The sequence below is a fragment of the Oncorhynchus kisutch genome, unplaced genomic scaffold, assembly GCF_002021735.2.
Source record: "Oncorhynchus kisutch isolate 150728-3 unplaced genomic scaffold, Okis_V2 scaffold1280, whole genome shotgun sequence".
Lineage (NCBI taxonomy): Eukaryota > Metazoa > Chordata > Actinopteri > Salmoniformes > Salmonidae > Oncorhynchus > Oncorhynchus kisutch.
This window is the reverse complement of record NW_022263225.1, coordinates 53,255-77,241: the sequence shown is the minus strand read 5'-3', so window position 1 is coordinate 77,241 and position 23,987 is coordinate 53,255. Positions and strand designations below refer to the sequence as shown.

The following is a 23,987-nucleotide window of genomic DNA, read 5'->3' as shown; positions in this document are numbered from 1 at the left end:
TTCAGGAAGAATGCTTCTTTTTGACTTGGGAGTGGTTTTAAGGAATCAACCAGGGCCCTTGTTGACATTCTGCATCGCTACAGGTGCAGGCAGCTTTGAGATCCCAGTGCTGTGTCTCCTGGTGCATGGAGAACCTCGGATCCTACAGGTTTCTCACATTTTTGGAAAATATTAGTTTTCCATTAATTCAACTTTTCAGTATAATGTGTTATTATATTCCTTGTCATAGCATGTATGAGGCCTATTATATATTATGTTGCCATAGCAACATTTCAATTGATCCAAAGTGCCTATTTAGTCAGAATCATTTGGAGACAGTAATTAAAACATTCCAAATCTTACAGTGAATTATCAGCACATCATACTGCGTTATACTGTAGCTGTGTTACCATAGTTTCTATATTGCTGTGTGTGCTGTTTGGGTAAGCAGTCTTCCTCTGTCTCTGTGTACAGAGGATGTATAAGGGCATAGGGAACGCCATGCCCTGGCTGATACTGGCGGGGTCGGGGGGCGTGGCCCACATCCTGGTCACGCTGATGAACCGGGGCTGCTGGGACATGGACAGCGTGCAGGAGCTCCTGCTAGACACCTTTCCCAGCGTGCACCACAGCACTGACATCACTAACTGGACCAAGCTGGTAAGGAGCAGAGAGAGAGAGAGCAGAGAGAGAGCAGGGAGAGAGAGCAGAGTGAGAGAGCAGAGAGAGAGAGCAGAGAGAGAGCAGAGAGAGCAGAGAGAGAGAGCAGAGCGAGAGAGCAGAGTGAGAGAGCAGAGAGTGAGAGCAGAGAGAGAGCAGAGTGACAGAGCAGAGTGAGAGAGCAGAGTGAGAGAGCAGAGTGAGAGAGCAGAGAGAGAGAGCAGAGTGAGATAGCAGAGAGAGAGAGCAGAGAGAGAGAGCAGAGAGAGAGCAGAGAGTGAGAGAGTAGAGAGTGAGAGAGCAGAGAGCAGAGAGCAGAGAGTGAGAGAGTAGAGAGTGAGAGAGCAGAGAGTAGAGAGAGAGAGCAGAGAGAGAGAGCAGAGAGAGAGAGCAGAGAGAGAGAGCAAAGTGAGAGAGTCAGAGCAGAGAGAGAGAGCAGAGAGAGGTTGAATGACTGACTTCCTCCTGATCTTTAGATCCAGAAGATACTGGACAACGGCCACCTCCTGACAGTTCATGACCCCGAGCAGGAGAGCTCTGAGCTGGACACAGTCATCCTCAAAGCTTTGGTCAAAGGTACTGGATGGAATGCTTCTACTGCGGCTGACAGCACTTACTGTATATCAATCCTAAAAAGGGCTTGAAAAGAAGCAGATGAAAGATATCCATTATAAGATCAATACTTCTACAATTATGCTCCATATAAAGAGGTTTGGGGAGTTACTGGAAGCCATCCGTCAACATAGAAAAGAAATACGCTCATTTTGTTTTTGATGGATATGAACTTTCTTTCTGAACGGGTCATAACCTTTGACCCCTAACATCTAACCTTTGACCCCTAACATCTAACCTTTGACCCCTAACATCTAACCTTTGCCCTGTGTGTGTCATGCAGCCTGTAAGAGCCAGAGTCAGGAAGCTCAGGACTTCCTGGATGAGCTGAAGTTGGCGGTGGCCTGGAACCGGGTGGACATCGCTAAGAGCCACATCTTCAATGGGGACGTGGAGTGGACGGTGAGAATGAAAGACAGCATGAGATGTCCCTCCTTCATTCATTCTCTCTCTCCTATTGGTCCTGAACGTTGTACTGCTAGTGCTGATTATTGTTTATGTAATATATTTGCTGCCACATCAAGGATCATTAAAAAACGTATCTTACCTTAGTATAATAATGGAATGTAAAAAGCCTATATGCAGGATAAATATTGCTTAGTAAAACAGAATATTGGAATTGTATTGGTAGTTTACTACAAAGTTAGTAATATATAGCACTTTCTACTGACCCTCGCAGGCAGGTGACCTGGAGGAGGTGATGATGGACGCGCTGGTCAATGATAAGCCCGACTTTGTGCGTCTATTTGTGGACAACGGCGTGTGTCTGGGTGAGTTCCTGACCTACGGCCGCCTGCAGGAGCTCTACTGCTCCGTGTCAGAGAAGAGCCTCCTTCATCTCCTCCTCCTGAAGAAGCACCAGGAGAAACAGCTCCTACTGAAGTCTACACGGACCCCTGGACCCCCCCACGACCACCACAAGGCCGAGTCCGGGGACCGGAAGGCCCGCTTCACCCTGCATGAGGTGTCCAAAGTGCTGAAAGATTTCCTGCACGACTCGTGTAAAGGCTTCTATCAGAAGCTGCCCACGGTGGGTACTGGGTAGGCTCTTCCTGAGGTAACGCAGAGTGAGTTTATCACATCATGAATCACAGATAGTTCCTCATGGACCACAGATAGTTCATCATGGACCACAGATAGTTCCTCATGAATCACAGATAGTTCCTCATGGATAGTTCCTCATGGATCACAGATAGTTCCTCATGAATCACAGATAGTTCCTCATGGATAGTTCCTCATGGATCACAGATAGTTCCTCGTGGACCACAGATAGTTCCTCATGGATCACAGATAGTTCCTCGTGGATCACAGATAGTTCCTCATGGATCACAGATAGTTCCTCATGGATCACAGATAATTCATCATGGATCACAGATAGTTCCTCATGGATCACAGATAGTTCCTCATGGATCACAGATAGTTCATCATGGATCACAGATAGTTCCTCATGGACCACAGATAGTTCCTCATGGATCACAGATAGTTCATCATGGATCACAGATAGTTCCTCATGGATCACAGATACCACAGATAGTTCCTCATGGACCACAGATAGTTCCTCATGGACCACAGATAGTTCCTCATGGACCACAGATAGTTCCTCATGGACCACAGATAGTTCCTCGTGGACCACAGATAGTTCCTCATGGACCACAGATAGTTCCTCATGGATCACAGATAGTTCCTCATGAATCACAGATAGTTCCTCGTGGATCACAGCTGAACACAGAATTGTGGCTTGAGAAAAGAAACCCTCACAGATTCCAAGGCTTTTCTGAAGAACAGATTGCAACCATGTCAAGATGTCCAGCAGAGACACATTTTTCTCTGCATTTCTATGTGTCTGTCAGAGTTCACTCTTCTTCATCCTTAAGTGTGTGTGTCTCACTGTGTGTGTGTGTGTTGTCTCCAGGAGAAGACAGGCAAGAAGGCAGGGCGTCTCTTTAACAACCAGAAGAGCCTTGCTGAGTTGGAGGAGCGCTGTGAGCACCCCTGGAGGGACCTGTTCCTCTGGGCTGTTCTCCAGAACCGGCAGCAGATGGCTAACTACTTCTGGGCCATGGTCAGTCCCCTCCCTCCCAGAGAGTTAGTTCTGATCTCCAGGAGGATTATTCAAATGAAGGTCAAGCCCAGTAGTTAGTGCAGGTTTTATTGCTGGCCAGTGTCAATACAGGCAGTTTAAAAGATAATGTAGATATCATCAGTATGGTGTTGAGCAGGGTGGTGGTGAGAGGGAGTTTAGTACCAAACATACACACTTACTGCACATTAAGACATTTACAGCCAGACAGACACACACACGCACACACTGACTCTCTCTCTCTCTCTCTCTCTCTCTCTCTCTCTCTCTCTCTCTCTCTCTCTCTCAATTCAAAGGGCTTTATTGGCATGGGAAACATGTTTACATTGCCAAAGCAAATGGCATAGACAATAAACAAAAGGGAAATGAACAATGGAAACATTAGTGAACATTACACTCACAAAAGGATGGTCAGTCTCTCTCTCTCTCTCTCTCAATTTCAATACAAATCAAAGGGCTTTATTGGGATGAGAAACATACAGTTTAAATCGGAAGTTTACATACACTTAGGTTAGAGCCATTAAAACTCGTTTTACAACCACTCCACAAATATCTTGTTTACAAACCATTGTTTTGGCAAGTCGGTTAGGTTACATCTACTGTTTTATGGCTTTAGAAGCTTCTGGTAGGCTAATTGACATAATTTGAGTCAATTGGAGGTGTACCTGTGGATGTATTTCAAGGTACAAAAGTATCTATCCACAGTAAAACCAGTCCTATATCGACATAACCTGAAAGGCTGCTCAGCAAGGAAGAAGCCACTGCTCCAAAACCGCCATAAAAAAGCCAGACTACTGTTTGCAACTGCACATGGGGACAAAGATTGTACTTTTTGGAGAAATGTCCTCTAGTCTGATGAAACAAAAATAGAACTGTTTGGCCATAATGACCATCATTATGTTTGGAGGAAAAAGAGCGATTTTCTTAGGTTGTTCTTAGATTTGATAGGGAAGCTGAGCGGTCAAATATACTGTTTAGGTTTTCTACTGCCAAGTTTACACTTTCACTATTACAGCGAATTTTTTTCCCCCAGGATGTTATCTAAAAGGGATTGAATTTGTTGTTGCCTAATTGTTTTTTGGTAGGTTTCCACAATACCTTCCTTCCATCTGTAGCATTTCTTAATATTATTCAGTTCCTTTAGCTCTGATGCCTCATGATTGAGTATTGCTCTGTTCAAGTATTGCTCTCTCTCTGTTTCTCTCCCTCTCTGTCTCTCTGTCTGTCTCTCTCTCTCTCTCTCTGTCTCGCTTTCTCTCTCTCTGACTGTCTCTCTCTCTCTCTCTCTCTGTCTCTGTCTCGCTCTCTCTCTCTCTGACTGTCTCGCTCTCTCTCTCTCTGACTGTCTCTCTCTCTCTCTCTTTCTCTCTCTCTCTCTCTCTCTCTCTGTCTCTGTGTGTGTCTCTCTCTCTGTCTCTGTCTCTCTCTCTCTCTGTCTCTCTCTCTCTCTCTCTCTCTCTCTCTCTCTCTCTCTCTCTGTGGTCCAGGGTCCTGAAGCTGTAGCTGCGGCTCTAGCTGGTTGTAAGATCCTGAAAGAGATGTCTGGCCTGGAGTCAGAGGCAGAGTCAGCACGCAGCATGAAGGAGGCCAAGTATGAGCAGTTTGCCCTAGGTGAGAGACACGAGGAGCGTGTAGGCACATGCACCACACATACACACACACACACACACATACAAACACACACACACACACACACACACACACACACACACACACACACACACACACACACACACACACACACACACACACACACACACACACACACACACACACACTGGATATAACATGCAGCGTCACACTCTGCGATGACATAATGCTCTGGGATCACAAACCATCACTTAGTTGAAATATACCACAAAGACAAAGATGTTCCCTGAAAATTTCCTAGGAAATTCTCCTAGGGTTAAAATTCACAGTGAGATCATCACAACAGACAAAAGCCTGATTTGAACGGTGTCTTGGTAAGTGTGTTGAGTGTGTTGTGTGTGTGTATGGGTTGCCAGATCTGTTTGGGGAATGCTACTCTAACAGTGAAGACAGGGCCTATGCTCTTCTGGTGAGAAGGACCCGCTGCTGGAATCAATCCACCGTCCTCAACCTGGCAACCGAGGCTGACGCCAAGTGCTTCTTCGCCCACAATGGAGTTCAGGTAGGCTACGGTAACACGTGCAGGCACACAGACACACTGAAACAGACATGTGGCCTCCTTACTTTTAATCTCTGTGTTCCATAAACAAATTATACATTAGATATATTTGACTGTGTACACAGACAATGTTCACAGAGTCCTCTTGGTGTGTGACTGTGTACACAGACAATATTCACAGAGTCCTCTTGGTGTGTGACTGTACACAGACAATATTCACAGAGTCCTCTTGGTGTGTGACTGTGTACACAGACAATATTCACAGAGTCCTCTTGGTGTGTGTACATTCCCCTCTTGGTGTGTACTGTGTACACAGACAATATTCACAGAGTCCTTTTGGTGTGTGACTGTGTACACAGACAATATTCACAGAGTCCCTCTTGGTGTGGGACTGTGTGTTGATAGGTGTGTTTTATGGGGTGATGTGCCCTCTGCTGGTTTCAGTGTTGATAGGTGTGTTTTATGGGTTGATGTGCCCTCTGCTGGTTTCAGTGTTGATGGTGTGTTTTATGGGGTGATGTGCCCTCTGATGGTTTCAGTGATGATAGGTGTGTTTTATGGGGTGATGTGCTCTCTGATGGTTTCAGTGTTGATAGGTGTGTTTATGGGGTGATGTGCCCTCTGCTGGTTTCAGTGTTGATTGGTGTGTTTTATGGGGGTGATGTGCCCTCTGATGGTTTCAGTGTTGATAGGTGTGTTTTTATGGGTTGATGTGCCCTCTGCTGGTTTCAGTGTTGATTGGTGTGTTTTATGGGGTGATGTGCCCTCTGCTGGTTTCAGTGTTGATTGGTGTGTTTATGGGTTGATGTGCCCTCTGCTGGTTTCAGTGTTGATTGGTGTGTTTTATGGGTGATGTGCCCTCTGATGGTTTCAGTGTTGCTAGGTGTGTTTTATGGGTTGATTGTGCCCTCTGCTGGTTTCAGTGTTGATTGGTGTGTTTTTATGGGGTGATGTGCCCTCTGATGGTTTCTGTGTGTCCTACACTTTTACAGTAGTAAGGCCATACACATTTAATTAAATGGTTGCCCTTTTAAAAACATTTTTTTTGCAGGATTATAGCAAAATAATGTCCTCAATTTTACAGTAAACAATTCACAACATCCTCTTAGATTACGACTGAACTACCTCTTTAACCTCCCCAGAGACTAAACTGTGCTCGCCTCACTTGAAAAAAATATATATGTTAACATGCAATACAATTAGTATGACCTATGTAATACAATTAGTATGACCTATGTAATACAATTAGTATGACCTATGTAATACAGTTAGTATGACCTATGTAATACAGTTAGTATGACCTAATTAATACAATTAGTATGACCTATGTAATACAATTAGTATGACCTATGTAATACAATTAGTATGACCTATGTAATACAGTTAGTATGGCCTATGTAATATAATTAGTATGGCCTAAGATAAGGTAAGGTGTGGTAGGTTGGTAACAGTGATCATGGTTTGTCCCAGGGGTTCCTCACTAAGATCTGGTGGGGGGCGATGACTACAGACACAGCCATCTCCAAACTGGTGCTGTCTTTCTTCTGTCCCCCTCTCATCTGGACCAACCTCATCAAGTTCAGGTCACCACATGAATCTAGCTTCATATTGTCAATGTTGTCACAGTCATTTCCACAGCACGGTAGGAACCGTAAAGAACGTATGTCTGTTGTTGAAGCACAGAGTTGTGGGTACTCGTTTCAGTGTCTGCATCTACGTGCTAGAGTGCTTGGGTCAAAATGTTCATGTGTATGCCACTATCACTATGTGTGTGTGCGTGTGTGTGTGTGTTTTATGCGTCCGTGTGTGTGTGTGTGTGTATGTGTGTGCCCGTGTGTGTGTGTGTGTGTGCGTACATCGGCCCTGTCCTCGTGTTTATTATTATTTTTTTTTATTATTGTTGTTATGTTTTCTTCTTGGGCCTCTATAACTATATCTATTGTTTTTTGTTTTGTTGTTGTTGTGTGATTTGGATTGATCCCCTCTACCACACGGAACCCCACTAATCTACTGACGGAGCGCAGGAGGTGGCTAACAACAGACCTCCATCCTATGCTAGCTTGCTACCGATGCCCTGGCTAGCTGTCTAAATCACCAACCAACCTCTCCACTCACCGGACCCTTTGATCACTCGACTAAGCATGCCTCTCCTTAATGTCAATATGTCTTGTCCATTTCTGTTCTGGTTAGTGTTTATTGGCTTATTTCACTGTAGAGCCTCTAGTCCTGCTCACTATACCTTATCCAACCTATTAGTTCCACCACCCACATGCAATGACATCTCCTGGTTTCAACGATGTTTCTAGAGACAATATCTCGCTCTCATCACTCAATACCTAGGTTTACCTCCACTGTATTCACATCCTACCATACATTTGTCTGTACATTATACCTTGATGCTATTTTATCGCCCCCAGAAACCTCCTTTTACTCTATGTTCCAGACGTTCTAGACGACCAATTCTCATAGCTTTTAGCCGTACCCTTATTCTACTCCTCCTATGTTCCTCTGGCGATGTAGAGGTGAATCCAGGCCCTGCAGTGCCTAGCTCCACTCCTATTCCCAGGCGCTCTCTTTTTGAACGACTTCTGTAACCGTAATAGCCTTGGTTTCATGCATGTTAACATTAGAAGCCTCCTCCCTAAGTTTGTTCTATTCACTGCTTTAGCACACTCTGCCACCCGGATGTTCTAGCTGTGTCTGAATCCTGGCTTAGGAAGACCACCAAAAACTCTGACATTTTAATTCCAACTACAACATTTTCAGACAAGATAGAACTGCCAAAGGGGGCGGTGTTGCAATCTACTGCAAAGATAGCCTGCAGAGTTCTGTCCTACTATCCAGGTCTGTACCCAACAATTTGAACTTCTACTTTTAAAATCCACCTCTCTAAAAACAAGTCTCTCACCGTTGCCGCCTGCTATAGACCACCCTCTGCCCCCAGCTGTGCTCTGGACACCATATGTGAACTGATTGCCCCCCATCTATCTTCAGAGTTCGTGCTGCTAGGCGACCTAAACTGGAACATGCTTAACACCCCAGCCATCCTACAATCTAAACTTGATGCCCTCAATCTCACACAAATAATCAATGAACCTACCAGGTACCTCCCCAAACCTTAAACACGGCACCCTCATAGATATCATCCTAACCAACTTCCCCTCTAAATACACCTCTGCTGTCTTCAACCAAGATCTCAGCGATCACTGCCTCATTGCCTGCATCCGTAATGGGTCAGCGGTCAAACGACCTCCACTCATCACTGTAAAACGCTCCCTGAAACACTTCTGCGAGCAGGCCTTTCTAATCGACCTGGCCGGGGTATCCTGGAAGGATATTGATCTCATCCCGTCAGTAGAGGATGCCTGGATATTTTTTTAAAAATGCCTTCCTAACCATCTTAAATAAACATGCCCCATTCAAGAAATTTAGAACCAGGAACAGATATAGCCCTTGGTTCTCCCCAGACCTGACTGCCCTTAACCAACACAAAAACATCCTATGGCGTTCTGCATTAGCATCGAACAGCCCCCGTGATATGCAGCTGTTCAGGGAAGCTAGAAATCATTATACACAGGCAGTTAGAAAAGCCAAGGCTAGCTTTTTCAAGCAGAAATTTGCTTCCTGCAACACTAACTCAAAAAGTTCTGGGACACTGTAAAGTCCATGGAGAATAAGAACACCTCCTCCCAGCTGCCCACTGCACTGAAGATAGGAAACACTGTCACCACTGATAAATCCACCATAATTGAGAATTTCAATAAGCATTTTTCTACGGCTGGCCATGCTTTCCACCTGGCTACTCCTACCCCGGACAACAGCACTGCACCCCCAACAGCAACTCGCCCAAGCCTTCCCCATTTCTCCTTCTCCCAAATCCATTCAGCTGATGTTCTGAAAGAGCTGCAAAATCTGGACCCCTACAAATCAGCCGGGCTAGACAATCTGGACCCTTTCTTTCTAAAATTATCTGCCGAAATTGTTGCCACCCCTATTACTAGCCTGTTCAACCTCTCTTTCGTGTCGTCTGAGATTCCCAAAGATTGGAAAGCAGCTGCGGTCATCCCCCTCTTCAAAGGGGGGGACACTCTTGACCCAAACTGCTACAGACCTATATCTATCCTACCGTGCCTTTCTAAGGTCTTCGAAAGCCAAGTCAACAAACAGATTACCGACCATTTCGAATCTCACCATACCTTCTCTGCTATGCAATCCGGTTTCAGAGCTGGTCATGGGTGCACCTCAGCCACGCTCAAGGTCCTAAACGATATCTTAACCGCCATCGATAAGAAACATTACTGTGCAGCCGTATTCATTGATCTGGCCAAGGCTTTCGACTCTGTCAATCACCATATCCTCATCGGCAGACTCGACAGCCTTGGTTTCTCAAATGATTGCCTCGCCTGGTTCACCAACTACTTCTCTGATAGAGTTCAGTGTGTCAAATCGGAGGGTCTGCTGTCCGGACCTCTGGCAGTCTCTATGGGGGTGCCACAGGGTTCAATTCTTGGACCGACTCTCTTCTCTGTATACATCAATGAGGTCGCTCTTGCTGCTGGTGAGTCCCTGATCCACCTCTACGCAGACGACACCATTCTGTATACTTCCGGCCCTTCTTTGGACACTGTGTTAACAACCCTCCAGGCAAGCTTCAATGCCATACAACTCTCCTTCCGTGGCCTCCAATTGCTCTTAAATACAAGTAAAACTAAATGCATGCTCTTCAACCGATCGCTACCTGCACCTACCCGCCTGTCCAACATCACTACTCTGGACGGCTCTGACTTAGAATACGTGGACAACTACAAATACTTAGGTGTCTGGTTAGACTGTAAACTCTCCTTCCAGACCCATATCAAACATCTCCAATCCAAAGTTAAATCTAGAATTGGCTTCCTATTTCGCAACAAAGCATCCTTCACTCATGCTGCCAAACATACCCTTGTAAAACTGACCATCCTACCAATCCTCGACTTTGGCGATGTCATTTACAAAATAGCCTCCAATACCCTACTCAACAAATTGGATGCAGTCTATCACAGTGCAATCCGTTTTATCACCAAAGCCCCATATACTACCCACCATTGCGACCTGTACGCTCTCGTTGGCTGGCCCTCGCTTCATACCGTCGCCAAACCCACTGGCTCCATGTCATCTACAAGACCCTGCTAGGTAAAGTCCCCCTTATCTCAGCTCGCTGGTCACCATAGCATTTCCCACCTGTAGCACACGCTCCAGCAGGTATATCTCTCTAGTCACCCCCAAAACCAATTCTTTCTTTGGCCGCCTCTCCTTCCAGTTCTCTGCTGCCAATGACTGGAACGAACTACAAAAATCTCTGAAACTGGAAACACTTATCTCCCTCACTAGCTTTAAGCACCAACTGTCAGAGCAGCTCACAGATTACTGCACCTGTACATAGCCCACTATAATTTAGCCCAAACAACTACCTCTTTCCCAACTGTATTTAATTTTAATTTATTTATTTATTTTGCTCCTTTGCACCCCATTATTTTTTATTTCTACTTTGCACATTCTTCCATTGCAAAACTACCATTCCAGTATTTACTTGCTATATTGTATTTACTTGCCATCATGGCCTTTTTGCCTTTACCTCCCTTCTCACCTCACATTGTATATAGACTTTGTTTATACTGCATTATTGACTGTATGTTGTTTTACTCCATGTGTACTCTGTGTCGTTTTATCTGTCGAACTGCTTTGCTTTATCTTGGCCAGGTCCGCAATTGTAAATGAGAACTTGTTCTCAACTTGCCTACCTGGTTAAATAAAGGTAAAATAAAATAAAAAATAAAAAGCCTATATGCAGGATAAATATTGCTTAGTAAAACAGAATATTGGAATTGTATTGGTAGTTTACTACAAAGTTAGTAATATATAGCACTTTCTACTGACCCTCGCAGGCAGGTGACCTGGAGGAGGTGATGATGGACGCGCTGGTCAATGATAAGCCCGACTTTGTGCGTCTATTTGTGGACAACGGCGTGTGTCCTGGGTGAGTTCCTGACCTACGGCCGCCTGCAGGAGCTCTACTGCTCCGTGTCAGAGAAGAGCCTCCTTCATCTCCTCCTCCTGAAGAAGCACCAGGAGAAACAGCTCCTACTGAAGTCTACACGGACCCTGGACCCCCCCACGACCAACCACAAGCCGAGTCGGGACCGGAAGGCCCGCTTCACCCTGCATGAGGTGTCCAAAGTGCTGAAAGATTTCCTGCACGACTCGTGTAAAGGCTTCTATCAGAAGCTGCCCACGGTGGGTACTGGGTAGGCTCTTCCTGAGGTAACGCAGAGTGAGTTTATCACATCATGAAATCACAGATAGTTCCTCATGGACCACAGATAGTTCATCATGACCACAGATAGTTCCTCATGAATCACAGATAGTTCCTCATAGGATAGTTCCTCATGGATCACAGATAGTTCCTCATGAATCACAGATAGTTCCTCATGGATAGTTCCTCATGGATCACAGATAGTTCCTCGTGGACCACAGATAGTTCCTCATGGATCACAGATAGTTCCTCGTGGATCACAGATAGTTCCTCATGGATCACAGATAGTTCCTCATGGATCACAGGATAGTTCATCATGGATCACAGATAGTTCCTCATGGATCACAGATAGTTCCTCATGGATCACAGATAGTTCATCATGGATCACAGATAGTTCCTCATGGACCACAGATAGTTCCTCATGGATCACAGATAGTTCATCATGGATCACAGATAGTTCCTCATGGATCACAGATACCACAGATAGTTCCTCATGGACCACAGATAGTTCCTCATGGACCACAGATAGTTCCTCATGGACCACAGATAGTTCCTCATGGACCACAGATAGTTCCTCGTGGACCACAGATAGTTCCTCATGGACCACAGATAGTTCCTCATGGATCACAGATAGTTCCTCATGAATCACAGATAGTTCCTCGTGGATCACAGCTGAACACAGAATTGTGGCTTGAGAAAGAAACCCTCACAGATTCCAAGGCTTTTCTGAAGAAGAGATTGCAACCATGTCAAGATGTCCAGCAGAGACACATTTTTCTCTGCATTTCTATGTGTCTGTCAGAGTTCACTCTTCTTCATCCTTAAGTGTGTGTGTCTCACTGTGTGTGTGTGTGTTGTCTCCAGGAGAAGACAGGCAAGAAGGGCAGGGCGTCTCTTTAACAACCAGAAGAGCCTTGCTGAGTTGGAGGAGCGCTGTGAGCACCCCTGGAGGGACCTGTTCCTCTGGGCTGTTCTCCAGAACCGGCAGCAGATGGCTAACTACTTCTGGGCCATGGTCAGTCCCCTCCCTCCCAGAGAGTTAGTTCTGATCTCCAGGAGATTATTCAAATGAAGGTCAAGCCCAGTAGTTAGTGCAGGTTTTATTGCTGGCCAGTGTCAATACAGGCAGTTTAAAAGATAATGTAGATATCATCAGTATGGTGTTGAGCAGGGTGGTGGTGAGAGGGAGTTTAGTACCAAACATACACACTTACTGCACATTAAGACATTTACAGCCAGACAGACACACACACGCACACACTGACTCTCTCTCTCTCTCTCTCTCTCTCTCTCTCTCTCTCTCAATTCAAAGGGCTTTATTGGCATGGGAAACATGTTTACATTGCCAAAGCAAATGGCATAGACAATAACAAAAGGGAAATGAACAATGGAAACATTAGTGAACATTACACTCACAAAAGGATGGTCAGTCTCTCTCTCTCTCTCTCAATTTCAATACAAATCAAAGGGCTTTATTGGGATGAGAAACATACAGTTTAAATCGGAAGTTTACATACACTTAGGTTAGAGCCATTAAAACTCGTTTTACAACACTCCACAAATATCTTGTTTACAAACCATTGTTTTGGCAAGTCGGTTAGGTTACATCTACTGTTTTATGGCTTTAGAAGCTTCTGGTAGGCTAATTGACATTAATTTGAGTCAATTGGAGGTGTACCTGTGGATGTATTTCAAGGTACAAAAGTATCTATCCACAGTAAAACCAGTCCTATATCGACATAACCTGAAAGGCTGCTCAGCAAGGAAGAAGCCACTGCTCCAAAACCGCCATAAAAAAGCCAGACTACTGTTTGCAACTGCACATGGGGACAAAGATTGTACTTTTTGGAAAATGTCCTCTAGTCTGATGAAACAAAAATAGAACTGTTTGGCCATAATGACCATCATTATGTTTGGAGGAAAAAGAGCGATTTTCTTAGGTTGTTCTTAGATTTGATAGGGAAGCTGAGCGGTCAAATATACTGTTTAGGTTTTCTACTGCCAAGTTTACACTTTCACTATTACAGCGAATTTTTTTCCCCCAGGATGTTATCTAAAAGGGATTGAATTTGTTGTTGCCTAATTGTTTTTTGGTAGGTTTCCACAATACCTTCCTTCCATCTGTAGCATTTCTTAATATTATTCAGTTCCTTTAGCTCTGATGCCTCATGATTGAGTATTGCTCTGTTCAAGTATTGCTCTCTCTCTGTTTCTCTCCCTCTCTGTCTCTCTGTCTGTCTCTCTCTCTCTCTCTCTGTCTCGCTCTCTCTCTCTCTGACTGTCTCTCTCTCTCTCTCTCTCTCTCTCTCTCTCTCTGTCTCTGTCTCGCTCACTCTCTCTCTGACTGTCTCGCTCTCTCTCTCTCTGACTGTCTCTCTCTCTCTCTTTCTCTCTCTCTCTCTCTCTCTCTCTGTCTCTGTGTGTGTCTCTCTCTCTGTCTCTGTCTCTCTCTCTCTCTGTCTCTCTCTCTCTCTCTCTCTCTCTCTCTCTCTCTCTCTCTCTCTCTCTCTCTGTGGTCCAGGGTCCTGAAGCTGTAGCTGCGGCTCTAGCTGGTTGTAAGATCCTGAAAGAGATGTCTGGCCTGGAGTCAGAGGCAGAGTCAGCACGCAGCATGAAGGAGGCCAAGTATGAGCAGTTTGCCCTAGGTGAGAGACACGAGGAGCGTGTAGGCACATGCACCACACATACACACACACACACACACATACAAACACACACACACACACACACACACACACACACACACACACACACCACACACACACACACACACACACACACACACACACACACACACACACACACACCACACACACACACACACACACACACACACTGGATATAACATGCAGCGTCACACTCTGCGATGACATAATGCTCTGGGATCACAAACCATCACTTAGTTGAAATATACCACAAAGACAAAGATGTTCCCTGAAAGTATCTATTTCCTAGGAAATTCTCCTAGGGTTAAAATTCACAGTGAGATCATCACAACAGACAAAAGCCTGATTTGAACGGTGTCTTGGTAAGTGTGTTGAGTGTGTTGTGTGTGTGTATGGGTTGCCAGATCTGTTTGGGGAATGCTACTCTAACAGTGAAGACAGGGCCTATGCTCTTCTGGTGAGAAGGACCCGCTGCTGGAATCAATCCACCGTCCTCAACCTGGCAACCGAGGCTGACGCCAAGTGCTTCTTCGCCCACAATGGAGTTCAGGTAGGCTACGGTAACACGTGCAGGCACACAGACACACTGAAACAGACATGTGGCCTCCTTACTTTTAATCTCTGTGTTCCATAAACAAATTATACATTAGATATATTTGACTGTGTACACAGACAATGTTCACAGAGTCCTCTTGGTGTGTGACTGTGTACACAGACAATATTCACAGAGTCCTCTTGGTGTGTGACTGTGTACACAGACAATATTCACAGAGTCCTCTTGGTGTGTGACTGTGTACACAGACAATATTCACAGAGTCCTCTTGGTGTGTGACTGTGTACACAGACAATATTCACAGAGTCCTTTTGGTGTGTGACTGTGTACACAGACAATATTCACAGAGTCCTCTTGGTGTGGGACTGTGTGTTGATAGGTGTGTTTTATGGGGTGATGTGCCCTCTGCTGGTTTCAGTGTTGATAGGTGTGTTTTATGGGTTGATGTGCCCTCTGCTGGTTTCAGTGTTGATTGGTGTGTTTTATGGGGTGATGTGCCCTCTGATGGTTTCAGTGATGATAGGTGTGTTTTATGGGGTGATGTGCTCTCTGATGGTTTCAGTGTTGATAGGTGTGTTTATGGGGTGATGTGCCCTCTGCTGGTTTCAGTGTTGATTGGTGTGTTTTATGGGGTGATGTGCCCTCTGATGGTTTCAGTGTTGATAGGTGTGTTTTATGGGTTGATGTGCCCTCTGCTGGTTTCAGTGTTGATAGGTGTGTTTTATGGGTTGATGTGCCCTCTGCTGGTTTCAGTGTTGATTGGTGTGTTTTATGGGGTGATGTGCCCTCTGCTGGTTTCAGTGTTGATTGGTGTGTTTTATGGGTTGATGTGCCCTCTGCTGGTTTCAGTGTTGATTGGTGTGTTTTATGGGGTGATGTGCCCTCTGATGGTTTCAGTGTTGCTAGGTGTGTTTTATGGGTTGATGTGCCCTCTGCTGGTTTCAGTGTTGATTGGTGTGTTTTATGGGGTGATGTGCCCTCTGATGGTTTCTGTGTGTCCTACACTTTTACAGTAGTAAGGCCATACACATTTAATTAAATGGTTGCCCTTTAAAAACATTTTTTTTGCAGGATTATAGCAAAATAATGTCCTCAATTTTACAGTAAAACAATTCACAACATCCTCTTAGATTACGACTGAACTACCTCTTTTAACCTCCCCAAGAGACTAAACTGTGCTCGCCTCACTTGAAAAAAATATATATGTTAAACATGCAATACAATTAGTATGACCTATGTAATACAATTAGTATGACCTATGTAATACAATTAGTATGACCTATGTAATACAGTTAGTATGACCTATGTAATACAGTTAGTATGACCTAATTAATACAATTAGTATGACCTATGTAATACAATTAGTATGACCTATGTAATACAATTAGTATGACCTATGTAATACAGTTAGTATGGCCTATGTAATATAATTAGTATGGCCTAAGATAAGGTAAGGTGTGGTAGGTTGGTAACAGTGATCATGGTTTGTCCCAGGGGTTCCTCACTAAGATCTGGTGGGGGGCGATGACTACAGACACAGCCATCTCCAAACTGGTGCTGTCTTTCTTCTGTCCCCCTCTCATCTGGACCAACCTCATCAAGTTCAGGTCACCACATGAATCTAGCTTCATATTGTCAATGTTGTCACAGTCATTTCCACAGCACGGTAGGAACCGTAAAGAACGTATGTCTGTTGTTGAAGCACAGAGTTGTGGGTACTCGTTTCAGTGTCTGCATCTACGTGCTAGAGTGCTTGGGTCAAAATGTTCATGTGTATGCCACTATCACTATGTGTGTGTGCGTGTGTGTGTGTTTATGCGTCCGTGTGTGTGTGTGTGTGTATGTGTGTGCCCGTGTGTGTGTGTGTGTGTGCGTACATCGGCCCTGTCCTCGTGTGTGTAGTCATGTTGTCTCTATGTGTGTAATGATGCAGTGATGAGGAACTAGACAGTCGTGGTGGAGGAGAGGAGCAGTATGTGGAACTAGACAGTCTGGACACAGAAAAGGCCCTGCTACTAACAGACAATGACCCTTTGTGAGTTATAAAACCATTTATAAAACCATTTATTCTACTATACCTGCTGTTTATAAAGGGACATCAAGTGTCGTCAACTTTGTTCTAAGGGCAGAAAGAATCTGATTGGTTTAGGGCAGAACAAATCTGATTGGTTTCTAGAAGGTCAATGGGTGGAGTTTAACAGATGCACAACCTTTGAAAACATGGCAGAGGTTTGAACTGAGAATATTTTAAATAAAATGGGGATGGACAGTTATGGTAGCCTAGTGGTTAGAGGGGAGGCAGGTAGCCTAGTGGTTAGAGGGGAGGCAGGTAGCCTAGTGGTTAGAGGGGAGGCAGGTAGCCTAGTGGTTAGAGGGGAGGCAGGTAGCCTAGTGGTTAGAGGGGAGGAAGGTAGCCTAGTGGTTAGAGGGGAGGCAGGTAGCCTAGTGGTTAGAGGGGAGGCAGGTAGCCTAGTGGTTAGAGGGGAGGCAGGTAGCCTAGTGGTTAGAGGGGAGGCAGGTAGCCTAGTGGTTAGAGGGGAGGCAGGTAGCCTAGTGGTTAGAGCGTTGGGCCAGTAACCGAGCTGACAAGGTAAAAATCTGTCGTTCTGCCTCTGAACAAGGCAGTTAACCCACTGTTCCCCTGAACAAGGCAGTTAACCCACTGTTCCCCTGAACAAGGCAGTTAACCCACTGTTTCCCTGAACAAGGCAGTTAACCCACTGTTCCCCTGAACAAAGCAGTTAACCCACTGTTCCCCTGAACAAGGCAGTTAACCCACTGTTCCCCAGGCACCGAAGACGTTGATGTTGATTAAGGCAGCCCCCCTCACCTCTCTGATTCAGAGGGGTTGAGTTAAATGCGGAAGACACATTTCAGTTGAATGCATTCAGTTGTACAACTGACTAGGTATCCCCCTTTCCCTTAATGCAGCCCTGGGGGTAGCTGTCACATGGGATGACGCCGGAGAGACGAAGCAAGTACGGGGAGTCAAACGTTTAATATGAAACGAGACAGGAACAGGAACAGGAACAGCAAATGAGTAACACAAACAAAAACAATGAAAGCAGCACCAGGGAACAGAGCTGGGGAACTGACAAATAGTGGGGAGGAAATTAACAGGTGATGAGTGAGTCCAGGTGGGTCCAATATCGCTGGGGGGGGGGAGCGGGAGCAGACGTGACAGTAGCAACGTAAAATGCTAAGCTATCCTTTAGTAATGTTGAAACATAGAATAGAGCTAGCTAGCTTGGTCTCAAATATACCAGTAAATCAGCTCCCACTTTCTTTATCAAAATATTTCGTTTTATAAGCTATATAAACTTAACAATTGGAATGGACAGTTATGTTTCCCTGGGGGCAGAAACATAAAATGTTAAACTATATGTATCTTAGCTGAGCAGTGCACTACTTCCTACTAAGGTTGAATTATATAATCGATTTAGCTAGCAAGCTAGGTCAAAAATCTGCCAATAGGTCAGTTAACATTTGTTTTTTTAAAGGTTTAGTTGAATAAGCTATATAAACAATTGTTCTGCCCTAAACCAATCAGATTAGTTATGCCCTTAGAACAAAGTTGACGACACTTCATGTCAACCTGCCTTTTAGCAGCCTTGTGAGCCATCCAGTCTGGTAATACGAGGCTAGAATCTTTGTGGACTGTTGAAGAATACTGTATATATAAAACAATTATAATCAAGTACAATTCCCAATTTTCAATGTGTTGTATGGTGTTCCAGAGACTCGGGGGGTCCTCCTGGTGGCGTGGAGGGCCAGAGCAGCGCCGCCGTGTGGTGGCGTTTCCTGCTGCGTCGCTGGCGTCGCTTCTGGAGTGCCCCGGTCACTGTGTTTCTAGGCAACGTCATCATGTACTTTGCCTTCCTCATCCTGTTCACCTACGTGCTCCTGCTGGACTTTCGTCCACCGCCCCCGGCGGGCCCTGGGGCCCCGGAGATCATGCTCTACTTCTGGGTCTTCACCCTGGTGCTGGAGGAGCTGAGACAGGTATGTTGACGTCACGGGCTGGATCTGAACTCGGGTCTCCCACGAGAGAAACCAACGTCTTAATTGTTATACCGAGAGGAAATGTCCTTGTATGGGCTGAGGGTGACACCTGGTAGGGCTGAGGGTGACACCTGGTAGGGCTGAGGGTGACACCTGGTAGGGCTGAGGGTGACACCTGGTAGGGCTGAGGGAGACACCTGGTAGGGCTGAGGGTGACACCTGGTAGGGCTGAGGGTGACACCTGGTAGGGCTGAGGGAGACACTGGCAGAGCTGAGGGTGACACCTGGTAGGGCTGAGGGAGACACCTGGTAGGGCTGAGGGAGACACTGGCAGAGCTGAGGGAGACACTGGCAGAGCTACCTAGGGAGACCATGAGCCCAACTCATGTCATCATCATTGACATCACTTCCCATGGGTTTTGAGTTGTCAACTAACTTGAATTCAATGTGAAAATATAATGTTAAAAATCCCCATGTCATTGGATTTAGGTTAAAAGTTGGGGCAAAAAAAAATTCACGTCATTTTTTGTTGTTGAAATGACGTGGCCACAACGTTAATTCAACTAGTTTTTCTCCAGTGGGCTCCCGAGTGGCGCAGCGGTCTAAGGCACTGCATCTCAGTGCAAGAGGCGTCACTACAGTCCCTGGTTTGAATCCAGGCTCTATCACATCCGGCTGTGATTGGCAGTCCCATAGGGTGGCACACAATTGTCCCAGCGTCGTCTGGGTTTAGGGTTTGGCCCGGGGGGTAGGACGTCATTGTAAAGTAGCATTTGTTCTTAACTGACTTGTCCAGTTAAATAAAGGTTCCATAACACATTATCTGTGTCTGAAATGGCACCTTATTCCCTCCATACTGAACTACTTTCGACAAGGGCCCTGTTCAAAACACTACGTAGTGGACTAAGGAATAGGGTTCCATTTCAGTGCTTCTCAACACTGTTCCTCAGGTACTCTTATCAGCTGTTGTTAAGTTGCATCCGGTGTGCGGCTAGACAGAATATGTGCAGCGTTGAGGATACTCGAGGACTGTTGTTGAGGATAAATGTATTTTTAGCCTGGGGGGAAATTTGACATAAATTACTCAAATGACCTCGAAAATATACACAACTAGAATTATACTGCTAATTGTGATGTTCTAACAGAGTGAACTAACACTTTATTGACCTGGGTGATGCAGAGTTTCTTCACAGACGAAGACATGAGCATCCTGAAGAAATTCAAGCTGTACGTGGAGGACAACTGGAACAAGTGTGACATGGTGGCCATCTCACTCTTCGTTATCGGTGTGTCCTGCAGGTGAGCAGAGTCCTTCCTCTCTGACATCCAATTTCCTCTCTTGCCACCAACAACGTTACATCTACATGCAGATGAAACAGTTGTATATTCATGTGCTCCTTCTCTGGTTCAGGCTGTTGAAGAGCTCCACACTGCTTTTCAGTCACTGCAGGCCTCCCTTTATGGTCTCAAACTGGTCTTGAATATACAATAAAAAAAACTAGATTCATGACCTTTACCAGAGCTAGAACTCTGCCAGAGAAGGTTAGCATTGTCACATCTGATGGCTTAGCCATTGAAAAAGTATCATCCTACAAATACCTAGTTATTTGGTTGGATGACAAGTTGTCCTTTAAAGTTCATGTGGATAATCTTGTGACAAAGATTACATTGAAATAGGGTTTTTCTGTTCGTAATAAGGCTTCCCGCTTATTGCTAGGAAGAAGCTTGTTGTTCAGGCCACTTTTCTCTCTGTAATGGATTATGGTGACTTGTTGTATTTGCATGCAGCCTCCTCTGTCTTACAGAGACTGGACTCTGTTTATCATGCAGCCTCTGTCTTACAGAGACTGGACTCTGTTTATCATGCAGCCTCCTCTGTCTTACAGAGACTGGACTCTGTTTATCATGCAGCCTCCTCTGTCCTACAGAGACTGGACTCTGTTTATCATGCAGCCTCCTCTGTCCTACAGAGACTGGACTCTGTTTATCATGCAGCCTCCTCTGTCTTACAGAGACTGGACTCTGTTTATCATGCAGCCTCCTCTGTCTTACAGAGACTGGACTCTGTTTATCATGCAGCCTCCTCTGTCTTACAGAGACTGGACTCTGTTTATCATGCAGCCTCCTCTGTCTTACAGAGACTGGACTCTGTTTATCATGCAGCCTCCTCTGTCTTACAGAGACTGGACTCTGTTTATCATACAGACTCATCTGTCTAACAGAGACTGGACTCTGTTTATCATGCAGCCTCCTCTGTCTTACAGAGACTGGACTCTGTTTATCATGCAGCCTCCTCTGTCTTACAGAGACTGGACTCTGTTTATCATGCAGCCTCCTCTGTCTTACAGAGACTGGACTCTGTTTATCATGCAGCCTCCTCTGTCTTACAGAGACTGGACTCTGTTTATCATGCAGACTCCTCTGTCTTACAGAGACTGGACTCTGTTTATCATGCAGACTCCTCTGTCTAACAGAGACTGGACTCTGTTTATCATGCAGCCTCCTCTGTCTTACAGAGACTGGACTCTGTTTATCATGCAGCCGCCTCTGTCTTACAGAGACTGGACTCTGTTTATCATGCAGCCTCCTCTGTCTTACAGAGACTGGACTCTGTTTATCATGCAGCCTCCTCTGTCCTACAGAGACTGGACTCTGTTTATCATGCAGCCTCCTCTGTCCTACAGAGACTGGACTCTGTTTATCATGCAGCCTCCTCTGTCCTACAGAGACTGGACTCTGTTTATCATGCAGCCTCCTCTGTCCTACAGAGACTGGACTCTGTTTATCATGCAGCCTCCTCTGTCCTACAGAGACTGGACTCTGTTCATCATGCAGCCTCCTCTGTCCTACAGAGACTGGACTCTGTTTATCATGCAGCCTCCTCTGTCCTACAGAGACTGGACTCTGTTTATCATGCAGCCTCCTCTGTCTTACAGAGACTGGACTCTGTTTATCATGCAGCCTCCTCTGTCCTACAGAGACTGGACTGTGTTTATCATGCAGCCTCCTCTGTCTTACAGAGACTGGACTCTGTTTATCATGCATCCTCCTCTGTCTAACAGAGACTGGACTCTGTTTATCATGCAGCCTCCTCTGTCTTACAGAGGCCGGACTCTGTTTATCATGCAGCCTCCTCTGTCTTACAGAGACTGGACTCTGTTTATCATGCAGCCTCCTCTGTCTTACAGAGACTGGACTCTGTTTATCATGCAGACTCCTCTGTCTAACAGAGACTGGACTCTGTTTATCATGCAGCCTCCTCTGTCTTACAGAGACTGGACTCTGTTTATCATGCAGCCGCCTCTGTCTTACAGAGACTGGACTCTGTTTATCATGCAGCCTCCTCTGTCCTACAGAGACTGGACTCTGTTTATCATGCAGCCTCCTCTGTCCTACAGAGACTGGACTCTGTTTATCATGCAGCCTCCTCTGTCCTACAGAGACTGGACTCTGTTCATCATGCAGCCTCCTCTGTCCTACAGAGACTGGACTCTGTTTATCATGCAGCCTCCTCTGTCCTACAGAGACTGGACTCTGTTTATCATGCAGCCTCCTCTGTCTTACAGAGACTGGACTCTGTTTATCATGCATCCTTGCGCTCTATTGCAAATGCCAAGTCACTCACCCACCATTGCACATTGTACCAAATGGTAGGTTGGACCTCACTTTATATGCGCAGAAAGATACATTTGTATGTGTTCATCTACAAAGCCCTTTTGGGTAAACTCCCTCTTTCCCTCTGTAGTCTGGTCTCCTTCACCACCAGCAGTTACCATACCCGGTCTGCTAGGTGGTTGCTACTTAACGTCCCCAGGACATTCACAGATTAGACAAGACTGCCTCCTCTTCTTGTGCATCAGACACATGGAATACTCTACAGTACATTCTTCATCTGGATATGTTAGTGCCACTGAATGGAATACTCTACAGTACATTCTTCATCTAGATATGTTAGTGCCACTGAATGGAATACTCTACAGTACATTCTTCATCTAGATATGTTAGTGCCACTGAATGGAATACTCTACAGTACATTCTTCATCTAGATATGTTAGTGCCACTGAATGGAATACTCTACAGTACATTCTTCATCTGGATATGTTAGTGCCACTGAATGGAATACTCTACAGTACATTCTTCATCTAGATATGTTAGTGCCACTGAATGGAATACTCTACAGTACATTCTTCATCTGGATATGTTAGTGCCACTGAATGGAATACTCTACAGTACATTCTTCATCTGGATATGTTAGTGCCACTGAATGGAATAATCTACAATCCATGCTTCATCTAGATATGTTAGTGCCACTGAATGGAATACTCTACAGTACATTCTTCATCTGGATATGTTAGTGCCACTGAATGGAATACTCTACAGTACATTCTTCATCTAGATATGTTAGTGCCACTGAATGGAATACTCTACAGTACATTCTTCATCTAGATATGTTAGTGCCACTGAATGGAATACTCTACAGTACATTCTTCATCTGGATATGTTAGTGCCACTGAATGAATTTGAAATATTGATGGGAGATTTACGGAGGAGTGTAAATGTTTTTTATTAGGCTGGATCATGTTGTTGTATTGTTGTATGTTTAAATGATGTAATGTATTGATCGTTGCTGCCTTCTTGGCCAGGTCTTCCTTGAGAAAGAGGCTCTGGGTCTCAATGGGCTTTTCCTGGTTAAATACATTTAAAAAATACAAATATACAGGTGTAGAATCTTAATTTGACCGGTTTCGTCGCAAGAGTAAAATAACCCTGCAGCAGGAGAATTTGATTTTTAAAAAGTGATGATTTCTAACAATACATTCATTTTGACAGGCTACAGTAGGTAGGCTATATGATAGACTACAGTAGGCTATAGTTGTGGTGTGATACAGTGCCTTGCGAAAGTATTCGGCCCCCTTGAACTTTGCGACCTTTTGCCACATTTCAGGCTTCAAACATAAAGATATAAAACTGTATTTGTTTGTGAAGAATCAACA

At 45.0% G+C, this 23,987-nt stretch overlaps 1 protein-coding gene across 1 annotated transcript in view; it reads left to right on the top strand.

The window, feature by feature from the left end:
* Positions 1-23,987, top strand: part of LOC109885755 (transient receptor potential cation channel subfamily M member 5) — a 45,580-nt gene that overhangs the window by 9,854 nt on the left and 11,739 nt on the right. The window contains exons 7-18 of the mRNA XM_031818178.1: positions 84-148; positions 454-639; positions 1,116-1,215; positions 1,535-1,653; positions 1,931-2,292; positions 12,637-12,787; positions 14,294-14,417; positions 14,843-14,988; positions 16,486-16,598; positions 16,925-17,026; positions 18,729-18,993; positions 20,174-20,292. Of these exons, the coding sequence (XP_031674038.1) occupies positions 84-148; positions 454-639; positions 1,116-1,215; positions 1,535-1,653; positions 1,931-2,292; positions 12,637-12,787; positions 14,294-14,417; positions 14,843-14,988; positions 16,486-16,598; positions 16,925-17,026; positions 18,729-18,993; positions 20,174-20,292 (1,852 nt within the window). The remainder of the gene's footprint in view (positions 1-83; positions 149-453; positions 640-1,115; positions 1,216-1,534; positions 1,654-1,930; positions 2,293-12,636; positions 12,788-14,293; positions 14,418-14,842; positions 14,989-16,485; positions 16,599-16,924; positions 17,027-18,728; positions 18,994-20,173; positions 20,293-23,987) is intronic.